Source organism: Schistocerca serialis, chromosome 10 (assembly GCF_023864345.2).
Source record: "Schistocerca serialis cubense isolate TAMUIC-IGC-003099 chromosome 10, iqSchSeri2.2, whole genome shotgun sequence".
Classification (NCBI taxonomy): Eukaryota; Metazoa; Arthropoda; class Insecta; order Orthoptera; family Acrididae; genus Schistocerca; species Schistocerca serialis.
Genome location: NC_064647.1, coordinates 35,279,861 through 35,297,187, shown reverse-complemented (window position 1 = coordinate 35,297,187; position 17,327 = coordinate 35,279,861). Strand labels below are relative to the sequence as shown.

At 40.0% G+C, this 17,327-nt stretch overlaps 1 protein-coding gene across 5 annotated transcripts in view; it reads right to left on the bottom strand.

Annotated features, from left to right (window-relative positions):
* Nucleotides 1–17,327, bottom strand: part of LOC126424985 (serine/threonine-protein phosphatase 6 regulatory ankyrin repeat subunit A-like) — a 332,104-nt gene that overhangs the window by 25,337 nt on the left and 289,440 nt on the right. For all 5 annotated transcript variants that reach the window (XM_050087874.1, XM_050087875.1, XM_050087877.1 and 2 more), the window contains one exon: nucleotides 1,051–1,617. In XM_050087874.1, coding sequence (XP_049943831.1) covers nucleotides 1,051–1,617 — 567 coding nt within the window. The remainder of the gene's footprint in view (nucleotides 1–1,050; nucleotides 1,618–17,327) is intronic.

Sequence of the window (17,327 nt, the reverse complement as noted above, 5' to 3'; positions counted from 1 at the left end):
ACACAACGTTTTTCCACTGTTAAAATGACAAATGTTTATTCTCCTTACAGCAAGCAAGGCATCGTTTGGCATTTACTGGCATGATGTGTGGCTTATGAGCAGCTGCTCGACCACAAAATCCAAGTTTTCTCACCTCCCACCTGACTCTCATAGTACTTGCAGTGGATCCTGATGCAGTTTGGAATTCCTGTGTGATGGACTGGATAGATGTCTGCCTATTACACTTTACAACCCTCTTCAACTGTCGGCTGTCTCTGTCAGTCATTAGATGAGGTCGGCCTGTACACTTTGTGCTGTATTTGTCCCTTCGCATTTCCACTTCAATATCACATCAGAAACTGTGAACCTAGGGATGTTCAGGACTGTGGAAATCATGCGTACAGATGTTTGACACAACCGACACCCTACCACCTGACCTGAAGTCCAGGAGTTCTGCAGAGTGCCCCATTCTGCTCTTTCACGATGTCTAATGACTACTGAGGTCGGTGATATGGAGTGCCTGGCAGCAGGTGGCAGTTCAATACACCTAATACAAAAAACATATGTTTCAGTTCTTTTGCACAAGTCACCGTGGCCGCTGGATCAAAATGGTGTATGCTCTATCAGACTTGTCTAAAAGAACAGACACCACATATATATAATTAAGGTGAGGATGGCCAATGATCTCTTAAGTGCAGGTGTCGCACACCGGCCTCAAACTCTTACGGGAATCTGTGAAATGCCACGAGTACCGAGAATAATAGGCAAGGGGCACTACGTTAGTAGTGTGTGGATAAGTTGAGAATTTGGGTCTGACATGTGATGTGCTAAGGTAGTCCATGCTGATGCAATGACCACTGTTTCCGGATGGCTCAGTGGTCAGAGCATCTGCCTAGTAAACAGAACACCTGGGTCTGAATCCCAGTCCGGCACAAATTTTCAGCTTTCCCCATCGATTTAAATGAATAACCACTCACAGCCAATGTCTGTAATTCCTTGTATCTTAAAACAAGTATCAGTAGAACAAAACTTGTTATTCAGTCTTAAATACGACATTTTTGTTGAGGTCACCTGAGCAAAGCTCGCAGTTCCTCCTTATGACACCGCTCAGCAACATGCAGCGGAGTCTCTCTTCGCTTGTTCCTAGCATACTTGTCCGCACCCACATCCAGGAGTGCCTGTATCACAGCTTCGTTGCCCCGTTCTGCTGCCAGGTGCAGTGGTGTGCACCCGTATGTGTCGGCAGTGTTCACATCACTGGAGACTGCCAGCAGCTGCTGGAGAACTTCCAGGTTACTTCCCTGAATGACAGAATGTAGAGCTGTTTGGAGCTGTGTGTCCATCACATCTACACGTGCACCGGCCTGCAGCAGACATGCCACAGCTTCCTTATCTCCACTGGTAGCTGCAAAATGGAGGGCTGTCCTCCCGCTCCCATCCCGCAGTGCCACATCTGCACCGGTTTGCAGCAGGAACCTCAGTCTGCTCGGTGAGTTTGCAGAAAGATGAAGCGCAGTCTTCCCGCTCGTGTCCCGTGCCCCCACATCTGCCCCTGTGGCTAACAGCTGCTGCATCTCCTTCAAATTGTTTTTTTTAACAGCCTCCAGCAGCCTCTGGTCCAACTCCCGAGATTCATTCCTGCAAAAAAATAGCAAAAACATGCAAATTTACAGTAAACATGCATACAAACTAAGATAAATATCACAGAAACAAATTACTGATAGTTTTTTAAGTTATCTCATAGCTGTCCACATTTGGAAAAAATCTAAATTGTTGATTTAACAGCTAAAAATAGTACACAAATTTCTGCATACTTTGGATATAAAAACACAGTTTATGATGATTGAAATAGCAATGCCTCATTGATAAAGAATCAATTTCCATTACTTCCATAAAAAACCACACACACACACACACACACACACACACACACACACACACACACACACACACACACACACACCTAACAAAAAAAAGAAACTTTGTCAATTTTGTTGTGAAGTCATGTTAAAGAAGGAAGCCACATAAGGGTGACTGTAATTCAAATGAGGAACAGCATTTACATTTAACATGTACACTCATGTTTTTTTTTAAAAAAAAAAAAAAAAAAAACCATCTATGACAACTAAAGACGGGACGATCATTTTCACAGGACATGTACGTTAGTATGTTTAGCAGAAATGCTTAGCATTTGGACATGTCTGCCTGTGGTTCAAGATCAACATCGATGCTGCGATGCAACATAACGAACTGGTAAAATGTGCCTGCAGCTCTCATTGTCACTACAAACTGTAGGTGATTGATCAGTGTGACTTGAGCAGACACGCAGGATGCCTCGCAGATGTATGCGCAAACAGTACCATCAAATGCTCTCATTATTGGCAAGAGAGAATATTCAATTCAATTCAATTCAATTTTTATTATCACATAACATGCCTTATACAATCAAAGATTGTGACATAGGTGACTTGTCAGTTTTTACACTATATATAACAATACTAAAAATACAACAAACTAATAATATACATGGTGTAACATCTTCAAAGAGGTATTTTAATTACAATTATAATGCATTGTTACCATTCATGAAATCTTCTACACTATAGTAACATTTATCTTTCAGATATTTTTCCAGGTCTCTTTTGGTGCCTTTTACATTTGGGTCATCCATATCTTTCCATATTTTATTTACAAATTTCATGCCCATATAGTATGGGGTTTTTTCATATGATTTTAAACGGTGGGTAGGTAACATGTAGCTCGTTCTATGTCTTGTATCATATTGATGCAAGAAGAAGTTGCCCTCAAAAAGTTGTGGGTTTCTTTTCATGAAAGTGAGAGTTTCATAGATGTATATGCTTGGAATGCTCATTAGATCCAGTTTTACAAATAAAGGTTTGCAGTGTTGCTTTGGTTTTGCTCCCACCATTGCCCGGATGATTCTTTTTTGTAGTCTAAAAGCTCTAAGTAAATTTGTTTTTTCAGACCCCCAGAAAATTATACTATACCTAATGACTGAAACAAAATATGCATTATATACAGTTTTTCTTACAGCTAAATCAGTAATACTATACAAGATATTCATAATATATACAAGGCTATTCAGTCGACCCAGTATGTTGTCCACATGGCGACTCCATAACAGGTTTTTATTGACTAACACGCCAAGGAATTTGACACAGTCTGCAGTCTCTAATTTTTTGTCCATATACCTTATTTCACTTATAGACTGTGCAGATTGTTTTGTGGTAAAATGAACAATTTCTGTTTTTGTAAAGTTTAATGTTAAGTTATTGTTTTTGACCCATGCCTCCACTTCCCCAAGTGTTTGTTCAATATGACGAATTAGGTCTACCTCATTTTTACAACAGACTACGGCTTTGAGTCATCTGCATAGAGGATAGTATCAGACTGGACCTGACATGGCATATCATTAATATAATATAGAAAAAGCAGTGGCCCTAATATTGAGCCTTGTGGAACACCTAATTGAGTGTTTTTCCAGCCAGAGAGAAATTTCTTGCCGTTGATGTTAATAAGTACTCTGTTTTCTGTTTGCCAAGTATGATGACATCCAGCTAAGAGATTTGCCTTGAAAACCATAGAGTGCCAATTTTTGGAGAAGCAGGTCATGATTTACTGTGTCGAAGGCTTTGGACAGGTCACAAAAGATGCCTGACACACACATTCTATCATCAAGACATCTGCTGACTTTTGTGACTAATTCATTTATTGCATGGATTGTGCTGCGGCCTTTTCTGAAACCATATTGATTGCCTAAGATAATGCTGTTAGATGAATTGTGATTTTCAATCTGATCACATGCAGCTCTTTCAAATATTTTTGAGAAAATTGGTAACAGTGAGATTGGCCTATAGTTGCCCAATTCATCTTGTTTGCCTTTTTTGTGTATGGGCCGAACTTCTGCATATTTTAATCGATCTGGGAAACATCCCTCATCAAATGATTGGTTGATTATGAAAGAGAGTGGATATGCAATACTGTGACGGACTATTTTTATTATTTCAGTGGGGACCTCATCCCACCCCGCAGATTTTGAATTTTTTAGGGACATTATGATTTTGATGACATCTGAGATGGAAACATGAGAAAACTTAAAACATGTGCAATTGCTATCTGTCATATTGGGCTTTGTATTTGGTGGTGAACAGTCACCAAATTTGTTACAGTTTATGAAAAAGTCATTGAATGATTCACAAATGGCACTGGGTTCTGTAACAGCTCTACCATTTATCACTATTTTAGAAGGGCATTTTCTCTTTGCCTCACTGCCAACTTCACTTCTTACAACAGACCAAACAGCTTTTGATTTGTTTTTTGCATTTGAAATGAAGTCGTTATTTGCAGTACGTTTTGCTAGTTTAACTATTTTGTCAAATGTTTTTTTGTATGTGCTTACATACTTAAGAAATTGAGGGCTTTGATTTACTTTTGCCTCCATATGCAGTTTCCTCTTAGTAGTACTAGACACTCTAATTCCTTTTGTTACCCAGGATCTACTTTTTTGGGACCTGGTCCTCACTGTTACAAAAGGGAAGCATTCATTGAATATACCCAAGAATTCAGTTAAAAAGTTATTGTAATTGTCACTTGTGGAAGTGTGTTTGCTGACTGCCCACTTGGTTTGGCTTAGTTTTTTGCAAAATACTTCCACATTTTCTTGACTGAAATTCCTACATCTTTTTGTTGTGCAGACTGAATTTTGCTTCGGTAGTGATACAAATAGTGCTTTATGGTCTGACACTCCTAAATCTAGAAGAAACTTTTCCTTTACATAATAATTATAACTACTTACAATATTGTCAATACATGTTGCAGAGCTTGCTGTAATTCTTGTATACTGATCGAAATTGAGATTTAGACCATTTGTGGCTACCAGGTTCTTTAAGTGTGAAGAAAATTTGTCATCAGTCCTTACATCTATGTTGAAGTCAGCACATATAACCACTTTCTTGTACAGTTTCTCACATTTTAATTTATGTAGCAATGTATCAAACTTATCTAAAAATACAGAGCTTATATGGTACCCAGGGGTGCGATATATGCTGATAATTAGTGTGTTATACTCTTTAAGTTCTATACAACAACTTTCAAATGTGCCTTCTTCATTCAGATGGCTAAAATTCTGTCTGATATCATAGTCTACCGTGGAATGAACTAATATGCAAGAGCCTCCATACCCATTGGTCCTACAAAAGCTGGTAGCCAGTTTATAACCTGTAAGTTTATTTAGGAGATTGATATTTTCAGATTTTAGCCAATGTTCATTAAGGCATATTACTTTCACAGATTGTTTCACACTTTCTAGCCAAATTTCTATATCATAAAGCTTCCTGATCATTCCTTCAGACAGACCTCTTATGTTCAAGTGCATAACGAAGTTACTACTGCATATATTATTAGGTAGAGGGTCTTTAAAATTAATTTGACTATAAAGTAACGGAACGTCCACCTGAGTGTTGACTGCTTGTTCTGGATTCGTTGTATTGGGCCAAATTCGGATAGAACTGGCCCCCTTCATCAGTTTCCCTGTGTGTGAGCATCTGGATGATGAGTAGGTACAGTTTTCTTGACGATAATTTCAGTCTTTGCTGTATGTTCTGAGGCTGGTTCTGGCACCGTCTCATCTTCTGGACGTGATGTTCCTGTTTGAGCTGGCGCTGTGGCTGCGATTCTGAAATTGTTTTCTCGTTTATCCATTTCCTTGGTCGAAACTGGTTGCACAGCAATTGGTTTTCTTGCAACGTCGTCGTCTTTTTGTATTAATTTCGCTAGCATTTTGCCAACGTATGACTTGCCAGCGTTATTATAATGTAGTCCATGTTTTGTAAACAAATCTCTTGCATCTGGAAGATCAAGAAATGTTACATTTTGTTGGGACTTGCATATTTTGTAGAATTGTCTGTTTACTTTTGCAAGCTCCAGATTTACGATGGAATTGTCTTGCAGGTCGTATCTGTGAGGCAAACTAGTAACTATGATGTTCGGAACTTTCAGATCAAGTAATGTAGTTTTTAAACACTGGGTCGCATGTTTACTCTCATTTCTGTATACATCATTACTTCCACCCATGATTATGACGGCATCATTCTTAGATAGCTCATTAAGTGAGTTGCTGCTCTTAATAATCTCAGTCAAAGGTGCACCGGGTTTCGTCATACCTGTTGCCGTGAATAACGTACTGTACTCATTTATTTTTTCGGCAATTTTCTTGGCGTGGCTATCACCAAGTACAACAACTCGTCGTTTGATGTTCACTGGTTTATTTTTCGTATTAGATGTTTTCTTGGCTGCGCACTCGATTGGAAGTTTCGTCACTGATTTTTGTTTGTCATTGTTCTTTGTCTTATCACAGTCTTCGTCTAGTGTTGTGAATTTATTTGCTAGCGGTATTGCCGGAACTGTACTCACTGTCTGTTTGTTTGTTTTTTTCGGCAAACGCCACGTTTTTTGCGCAGAACGACGGTTAACAACACTGTCTTGTGCTAGACGATGATCTTGCTCTATCTCTTTGTATTTCGTTTCCAGTTCTTGATATTTCTGCCGAAGTTCTTCATATTTCATATTTATAGTCATTAAATCCTCTGTAAGCACACTTATTATTTTTTCTTTTGATTTTATCGTGTCCATTACCTCGTTTTTCGTGACACTCACAACGCACTGATGGCATGTCCAGTCATGTTCGTCTTTTATATATTTTAGATTCACTTTAACACATTTGTCGTGATACCACGACCTGCACTGGATGCATAGGATACCTCTCTTTACCTTTTTTACGCAGATTTTACACACGTCACTATCACTTTTTAAGGAAACTGAGACATCGTTACAGAACAAAGTTTCATTCGGCGCCATCTTGACAAATATGCATCCATCTCGAAAATTGCTGCTCGTGTGGGATGAAGTGTGTGCAGAAAATGCAAGGCGGCAATGGTGTACGGAATGACATCACTGGGGACAGGAATGGCATCAGATAGTGTTTTTAGACAAATCTAGGTTCTGTTTGTTTGTAAATGACATCCGCATTTTGGTGCATGCTCAGGGCACGTGACAAGCGTGATCTATGCAAATGACATCCTGCGACCCATAGCCATACTCTTCCTGCACAACATCCCAGACACCATTTTTTGTGAAGACAATGCAAGACCACACATTGCTGCACGAGCACGCGCCTTCTTGGTGCCACAGGATGTCAGCCTTTTGGCCTGGCCCACCAGATCTCCAGACTTGTCACCAATCGAAAATGTATGGGATATGGTGAAACAGCGGGTGCAGCGCTGTCACCCAGTGTCAACCACCACACACGAACTTTGGAACCAGGTGAATGCAGCATTGATGGCTATACCAAGGACACCATTTGCACTTTATATTCGTCAATGCCATCGTGCACAGAACAAGTTATCACAGCCCACAGCGGACCCTGTGTTTACTAGACAACAGGACACATGCTGAACCGAGGTGACTGAAATGCTTATCATTTCTGCACAACATACTAATGTACAAGTCCAGTGAACATGAACGTCCTATCTCTAATTGTTCAAGGTGTTCTGTTTTTTCTGAAAATGAGTGTACACGTGTAAGTAAGGGGTACTGAATATAATGTGTTGTGTAAGTAAGGGGTGAATAATTGTTGTACTCTCGAGTAAGACAAAGTGCAGAATGATTTACAGATTATTTAATGAGCCTTTTTTTTTTTTTTTTTTTTTTTTTTTTTTTTTTTTTTTTTGTCATCAGTCTACTGACTGGTTTGATGCGGCCCACCACGAATTCCTTTCCTGTGCTAACCTCTTCATCTCAGAGTAGCACTTGCAACCTACGTCCTCAATTATTTGCTTGACGTACTCCAATCTCTGTCTTCCTCTACAGTTTTTGCCCTCTACAGCTCCCTCTAGTACCATGGAAGTCATTCCCTCATGTCTTAGCAGATGTCCTATCATCCTGTCCCTTCTCCTTGTCAGTGTTTTCCACATATTCCTTTCCTCTCCGATTCTGCGTAGAACCTCCTCATTCCTTACCTTATCAGTCCACCTAATTTTCAACATTCGTCTATAGCACCACATCTCAAATGCTTCGATTCTCTTCTGTTCCGGTTTTCCCACAGTCCATGTTTCACTACCATACAATGCTGTACTCCAGATGTACATCCTCAGAAATTTCTTCCTCAAATTAAGGCCAGTATTTGATATTAGTAGACTTCTCTTGGCAAGAAATGCCTTTTTTGCCATAGCGAGTCTGCTTGCTCCGTCCGTCATTGGTTATTTTACTGCCTAGGTAGCAGAATTCCTTAACTTCATTGACTTCGTCACCATCAATCCTGATGTTAAGTTTCTCGCTGTTCTCATTTCTACTACTTCTCATTACCTTCGTCTTTCTCCGATTAACTCTCAAACCATACTGTGTACTCATTAGACTGTTCATTCCGTTCAGCAGATCATTTGATTCTTCTTCACTTTCTCTCAGGATAGCAATGTCACCAGCGAATCGTATCATTGATATCCTTTCACCTTGTATTTTAATTCCACTCCTGAACCTTTCTTTTATTTCCATCATTGCTTCCTCGATGTACAGATTGAAGAGTAGGGGCGAAAGGCTACAGCCTTGTCTTACACCCTTCTTAATATGAGCACTTTGTTCTTGATCGTCCGCTCTTATTATTCCCTCTTGGTTGTTGTACATATTGTATATGACCCATCTCTCCCTATAGCTTACCCCTACTTTTTTCAGAATCTTGAACAGCTTGCACCATTTTATATTGTCGAACACTTTTTCCAGGTCGACAAATCCTATGAAAGTGTCTTGATTTTTCTTTAGCTTTGCTTCCATTATTAGCCGTAACATCAGAATTGCCTCTCTCGTCCCTTTACTTTTCCTAAAGCCAAACTGATCGTCACCTAGCGCATTCTCAATTTTCTTTTCCATTCTTCTGAATATTATTCTTGTAAGTAGCTTCGATGCATGAGCTGTTAAGCTGATTGTGTGATAATTCTCACACTTGTCAGCTCTTGCCGTCTTCGGAATTGTGTGGATGATGCTTTTCCGCAAGTCAGATGGTATTTCGCGAGACTCATATATTCTACACACCAACGTGAATAGTCGTTTTGTTGCCACTTCCCCCAATGATTTTAGAAATTCTGATGGAATGTTATCTATCCCTTCTGCCTTATTTGACCATAAGTCCTCCAAAGCTCTTTTAAATTCCGATTCTAATTCTGGATCCCCTATCTCTTCTAAATCGACTCCTGTTTCTTCTTCTATCACATCAGACAAATCTTCACCCTCATAGAGGCTTTCAATGTATTCTTTCCACCTATCTGCTCTCTCCTCTGCATTTAACAGTGAAATTCCCATTGCACTCTTAATGTTACCACCGTTGCTTTTAATGTCACCAAAGGTTGTTTTGACTTTCCTGTATGCTGAGTCTGTCCTTCCGACAATCATTTCTTTTTCGATGTCTTCACATTTTTCCTGCAGCCATTTCATCTTAGCTTCCCTGCACTTCATATTTATTTCATTCCTCAGCGACTTGTATTTCTGTATTCCTGATTTTCCCGGAACATGTTTGTACTTCCTCCTTTCATCAGTCACCTGAAGTATTTCTTCTGTTACCCATGGTTTCTTCGCAGCTACCTTCTTTGTACCTATGCTTTCCTTCCCAACTTCTGTGATGGCCCTTTTTAGAGATGTCCATTCCTCTTCAACTCTACTGCCTACTGCGCTATTCCTTATTGCTGTATCTATAGCGTTAGAGAACTTCAAACGTATCTTGTCATTCCTTAGTACTTCCGTATCCCACTTCTTTGCATATTGATTCTTCCTGACTAATGTCTTGAACTTAAGCCTACTCTTCATCACTACTATATTGTGATCTGAGTCTATATCTGCTCCTGGGTACGCCTTACAATCCAGTATCTGATTTCGGAATCTCTGTCTGAGCATGATGTAATCTAATTGAAATCTTCCCGTATCTCCCGGCCTTTTCCAAGTATACCTCCTTCTCTTGTGATTCTTGAACAGGGTATTCGCTATTACTAGCTGAAACTTGTTACAGAACTCAATTAGTCTTTCTCCTCTTTCATTCCTTGTCCCAAGCCCATATTCTCCTGTAACCTTTTCTTCTACTCCTTCCCCTACAACTGCATTCCAGTCGCCCATGACTATTAGATTTTCGTCCCCCTTTACATACTGCATTACCCTTTCAATATCCTCATACACTTTCTCTATCTGTTCATCTTCAGCTTGCGGTGTCGGCATGCATACCTGAACTATCGCTGTCGGTGTTGGTCTGCTGTCAATTCTGATTAGAACAACCCGGTCACTGAACTGTTCATAGTAACACACCCTCTGCCCTACCTTCCTATTCATAACAAATCCTACACCTGTTATACCATTTTCTGCTGCTGTTGATATTACCCGATACTCATCTGACCAGAAATCCTTGTCTTCCTTCCACTGCACTTCACTGACCCCCACTATATCTAGATTGAGACTTTGCATTTCCCTTTTCAGATTTTCTAGTTTCCCTGCCATGTTCAAGCTTCTGACATTCCACGCCCCAAATTGTAGAACGTTATCCTTTCATTGATTATTCAATCTTTTTCTCATGGTAACCTCCCCCTTGGCAGTCCCCTCCCGGAGATCCGAATGGGGGACTATTCCAGAATCTTTTGCCAATGGAGAGATCATCATGACACTTCTTCAATTACAGGCCACATGTCCTGTGGATACACGTTACGTGTCTTTAATGCAGTGGTTTCCATTGCCTTCTGCATCCTCATGTCGTTGATCATTGCTGATTCTTCCGCCTTTAGGGACAATTTCCCACCCCTTGGACAAGAGAGTGCCCTGAACCTCTATCCACTCCTCTGGCCTCTTTTACAAGGCCGTTGGCAGAATGAGGCTGACTTCTTATGCCGGAAGTCTTCGGCCGCCAATGCTGATTATTTATCAAAATTTAGGCAGTGGCAGGGATCGAACCCGGGACTGAAGACGTTTTGATTATGAATCAAAGACGCTACCCCTAGACCATGGGTAGCCATTAGAGTGTGATAAATGGCAGAATAATGAAGGATATCGTGGAGGCAATATGTCAGTTTAGGAGACAGTATTGCTAAGTGCTGTTCATCTTCAGGAAACTTGTTACTTTGCTCAGAGAAATGAATATGTGCCTGTGTGGATGAATGAACAAATGAAAAATGACTAAGGATTTAGTCATAACTCTCAACAATAAGCAACCTGTGTGGGTTCATTACATACTGACACGACCATTCATCCTTTTGACTGGAGGTTATTTATTGCGTAGCTACCAGCTTCGACGTTTCAATGCGTCACCTTCAGGCCACATTTGATGCTGAAGGGGTTATTGCAATCCATACATACAATACATCAGTGGCCAACATAACTGGTTTATGCAGATATCTGTAAGTGTGGCGTGAGCATTCCAACCATCAACTGCCAACTGGCCGTACGAGTAGCAGGACGGTCCTTTCGGAGAACTGCCATATGAGTTAGACTTGCTGCGTCAGTTGTGCAATGATGCCGGTATCAGTTGTCACGTGAACTTTCTCCCACCTACAGATGACGTTACGGATTTGCACGCAGCACAGATGCCCACCAGGATTGTCGTATCATTAGAGTAGCAGTGGCAGACCGTACGGCTACTGCAGCACAGATAAGAGGCCTTGTGAGCCCAGATGTGTCAACATCAACTGTTGTGATCCGGTTTTTAGCAGTGGGAATACGGGCACACACACCTCTAGCCCATCTTCCACTCTCACCACAGCAGCAGTGTGTACAGCTCGACTGGTGCTGTCAGAGGATCACTCGGAAGGATGGAATGGTGCGCTGCGGTCTTCAGTGATTATAGCAGATTGTACCTGCATGCAAGTGATGGTCATTTGTGTGTACAATGTAGATCCGGTGAACGCTGTCTCATTGAGTGCATTCATCTAAGACACTCTGGCCCCACCCCAGGCCTAAGGGTCTGAGATGCAATTAGCTACAAGTCTTGTTCACCTTTGGTGTTTCTGGAGGGGACTCTAACCAGCAACTGGTATGTTGAGAACATTGTTACATTTGTTACTTTGCTGTTCTTGCAGCGGGAAGGTGATATATTGTTCCTACAGCATAATGTTTGGCCACACACTGCCCGAAAAACAACATACTCTGCAGGAAGTGCAGCAACTTGCCTGGCCAGCACGATCTCCAGACTTGTCTCCAACTGAGCACGTGTGGGGATGCGACAGGACAAGAAGTGACTCGTGTGATTTGTCAGCCAACAAATCTTACAGAATTATGTGAAAAGTTCGAGCAGGTGTGGCAGGATGTATCCCAGGACAGTATTCGCCATCAGTTCGATTGCCTACATTTCCACCCGTGAAGGCTACACTGTGTACTTATATAGGTATTTCAGAATGGGTCGATATCTGGTATCTCAGAACTACTTGTTCTACTGATCTGTAAATGTAATAATTTCATGTACACCATATGAACTGTTGTAACTATAAATCTTGAGTGAGTTGGAAACCTCTATATGGGTGTACTATTTTTTTCCCAGCTGTGTATTTACTGGAACAGTATGCAACCACAGATTACTAAATGAGTCAACATAACTGAAATGTTATCTATGTGATAGTGAAATACACAGACAGTTTTGATTCAATGACAAGTCTTGGGTAAATTAAAATTGCTAGTGCATGAAAAAGATAAGGCATGAAATTTAAGCCAAAGTCAATTAAATAATTACTCTTACACTTGTACAGATGAATCATCTGATCATGCAACTCAAGTATCATTTGTGTAGATCAGAGAGCAGAGTTGATCCAGATGCCGCTGCTATAGAGGCCTGCAAGCAATCCCATGTGAACACTGAGCGACTACGACACTGATGCCCGTGAGACGCGACACGACCTGGTGGTAGCAGCCGGGTCCTATGTATCTGCTGTCTGGTGCTAAGTTTACATTGTGTTCTTGTCACCTGGCTATGACAGACTTGCCTAGTGGGTTCAAGTTATACTGCTGGGCAGTAGTGTGTACTGGGATTAAGCAAAACAGTTTGTACAGGCTGCCTTGCGATTCTTTGAGTTTTCCCAGGTCACAAACCAATTTTGATCTATTTCATGTCAAAATCTAGAATTTTTTTTTTGCATATAGGAACATAACAGGGGGACTTTACTCTGTGTTAAAAGAAACTAATGCTTAAAATAAACATACCAGACTCTGACATCAGAATTACATGTCAGAAGTAATACGAACAAAAAAATTACAGGAATGAGAGTAGGTTCCAAAGAAAGTAAAACATTTATTAATAAAACATTTCCATTGCGAACAATTAGTTGTTGGGAGCACACTCACTGACAAAAACAAAGAGCATTATCTACTTCATCAAAAAGCTGCACTTTTTTTAAAAGAGAGTTATAAGAATAATATTCAAATACAATTTGAACAAAACAGTTATGGCAGGACAGTATCATTCTAGTTTGTGAACTGCTGCCAACAATAGAGAAATCAATTGCACTCTTCTGTCAACTTACCTTACTGCAAGTAAGGTACTTTTTAGTAAAGAGAAAAGGGTGACAATGGACTTGCTGATTACCTATAATCTAAATATAAATGTTACTGCATTTACATCTCCATTGGCACTTACATGTACAACAACAAATTACTGAGAATTACTGTGAACTCTTACCTGTGCTGCAGTAGCCATACGGTCTGAAATACTCTCTTTCAAATTCTGAAGGTGGCAGGGGTAAAATACAGGGAGCGAAAGGCTATTTACAATTTGTACAGAAACCAGATGGCAGTTATAAGAGTCGAGGGACATGAAAGGGAAGCAGTGGTTGGGAAGGGAGTGAGACAGGGTTGTAGCCTCTCCCCAATGTTGTTCAATCTGTATATTGAGCAAGCAGTAAAGGAAACAAAAGAAAAATTCAGAGTAGGTATTAAAATCCATGGAGAAGAAATAAAAACTGTGAGGTTCGCCAATGACATTGTAATTCTGTCAGAGACAGCAAAGGACTTGGAAGAGCAGTTGAACGGAATGGACAGTGTCTTGAAAGTAGGATATAAGATGAACATCAACAAAAGCAAAACGAGGATAATGGAATGTAGTTGATTTAAATTGGGTGATGCTGAGGGAATTAGGTTAGAAAATGAGACACTTAAAGTAGTAAAGTAGTTTTGCTATTTGGGGAGCAAAATAACTGATGATGGTCAAAGTAGAGAGGATATAAAATGTAGACTGGCAATGGCAAGGAAAGCGTTTCTGAAGAAGAGAAATTTGTTAACATCAAGTATAGATTTAAGTGTCAGGAAGTCGTTTCTGAAAGTATATGTATGGAGTGTAGCCATGTATGGAAGTGAAACATGGACGATAACTAGTTTGGACAAGAAGAGAATAGAAGCTTTCGAAATGTGGTGCTACAGAGGAATGCTGAAGATTAGATGGGTAGATCGCGTAACTAATGAGGAGGTACTGAATAGGATTGGGGAGAAGAGGAGTTTGTGGCACAACTTGACTAGAAGAAGGGATCGGTTGGTAGGACATGTTCTGAGGCATCAAGGGAGCACCAATTTTGTATTGGAGGGCAGCATGGAGGATAAAAATCATAGAGGGAGACCAAGAGATGAATACACTAAGCAGATTCAGAGGGATGTAGGCTACAGTAGATACTGGGAGATGATGAAGCTTGCACAGGATAGAGTAGCGTGGAGAGCTACATCAAACCAGTCTCACGACTGAAGACCACAACAACAACAACAACAACAACAACAACGACAACAACAACAACAACTGTGAAAGAACATCTGTCATAGAAAGAGCATGTTGATCGTATCTGTACGAAGCTCAGTGCAAATATGCTTTTACTGGAACAGGTCTCAGCTTTTCTGGTCCATGATACCATAAGACAAATATATTTTAGATTGACTATGTACATCTTCAACATATATTGAGATATAAACAGTCTATAATGACAGGCTTTAGCTACAAAAGGGGGCAGTAAGAGTAGTAGTTAAGGTAGATAATAGAGAGCCTTTAAGAGAAATTTTCAGAAAATATCAAGTACTTACAATCTATTCCATGTACATCCCACAGGCAATCAAGTTTGTTAAACAAAATTGAGAACATAATGTAATGATCAGTGTTCTACATGGCTACGATACATGTGGAAGAGAGAACTTTTACAGTTTACAAATTATACAAAGGCTGCAGACTGCAGTCCACATACAATAGGAACAATTTTTTACAGCAGACTACCATCTCAGCTTAACACAGCTAATTTAAATATCTTTATTTATTTGTTAATTTAAAAACCACCTCAACTGTGAAGAACCCACAGATAATGTAGTTTAGCACCTCAACAACAAACAACTCTAACTCCGAACAACCCACCATTGATGAACTACATCCAACCATATAGAATCTCAAAAACACTCTACTTACCATATAGCAGAGATGCTGAGTCGCAGATAGGCACAACAAAAAGACTGTCACAAATAAAGCTTTTGGCCATTAAGGCCTTTGTCAACAATAGAACACACACACACACACACACACACACACACACACACACACACACACACACACACTCGACTGCAGTCTCAGGCGACTGAAACCACACACTGTTACATTCCATTCTGGATCTGAATCTGAAAAACTGTAAGTTATTACGAGAAAACCAAATCACAGCTGAACTTGGAAAAAATTTCAAAAACGCCACAGTCTCATCTCCAAAACATCTTCGAACAAGTTTGGATAAATGAAAGAATCCCAGATGAGTGGAAGATGGCACTCAACCAACTACTGCAAAAAAAGAGTCCAAAACATACCCCAACAACAACAACATAGGCATCTCACTCTTAGATGTTACGTACAAGATAAAGCCCACTAAGTCCTTGAAGTGGGAGAACAATGAAAAGAAATTGTTAAAGAATTCAAATATCATGAGCTGCAAAGCCCTCAAGGAAGATGCTAGGGAATCTAGAAGAAATAAATCTTAACTAGCCTTCCAACTCACCTAAAACACATATAACAAAAGAGTCCCCCTCATGGAATGCAATAATTAGGCAATGTAACATGACAATCAAACCAGAAGTCCTGTAGGCTGCTGAAACTCTATCTTACCATCAATGATGGCCCTGTTGAAAGGCTGGAGATCAAAGAAAGGAAGATATTACAAAAACTTCTAGGGCCCAAATTTCATAACAACATACTAATTCACAACAGAAACAAAACCCATCACCAAGCAACCCACAAACTATCAGAGACAATGGGCGAAAGAAGAACTGATTTTTCTGGACACATCCTCGGAATGAACCCAAATGGAATAAGCAAATTTTTTTTGCCTACTTCCACAACAGAGAAAAACCGAATTCATTGAAGGAAATGGAGGAGGACTTCAAAGAACTCCAAACACAGAAAATATGTCCTGAGATTAAACTGCGAAAAAAGTAACCAAAGATAAGAAAGAGAGGTTACCAGCCAAAATCAAGACCAAACAAACAATCCAAACCTCTGAAGAAGAAAGGAAAGCAAGATTAGAATGAATGAAACAATACTGGGCTAATAGGAAAGCATAGAACATCACAAAGTGTTTTACCTAATGTACCCCAAAGTCAGGTGAAATGAAATGGAATAAGAAGAAGAAGAAGAAGAGGAAGAGGAAGAAGAAAGTAAGGACACTTAAATTGACATTGAATAAAATCATGAGCAAGTATTTTTTAGTGACAGAACTACTTCAATTTGAGAAACCACTTTCTCAGCACTTTCCAAGACCTTTGTTTTTTTTTTTTTTCCTTTGCAGCTCTCTTTTCTTTTCTCTAATCTCTTTCCTCTCTCACTTTCTTTTTAGGTCTTCTCAACTGCCCTTTTTTCTACTGTTACAGCTGCTGCTGCTTCGCTGTACCTACCATGCACATTTCAGAAGCTGGATATTAACTGCTTCATGGTGGGAGGAGATTCAACACCATGGTCAGATTGTGAATGGTACAGAGGGCTAAGAGAGGTTTCCATCAAATTTTCGACCAGAATGGAGGAGACTAGCATTAACACGGAAGAACATCCAAACAAGCTTGATAAATCTCTTCAGATTTTCATGTCTCTTATCCCCAATGAACACCATCCTGAATGGACAAAAGCGACCACAATTCTCATCGAATTCTTTGAGATCTCCTTTACTGATCTGATCTCTAAAAGATTTTGGAACTCTTGAGGAATGGCATCAGCCCAGGACCAATGGAGTGATTTAAGGAAGAGAGATGTGTCACTGCTATGCTTAAACATCTCTTCGTAAGGTTGGTACTAATTGCAGATTCTTGGTGTAAATATGTGA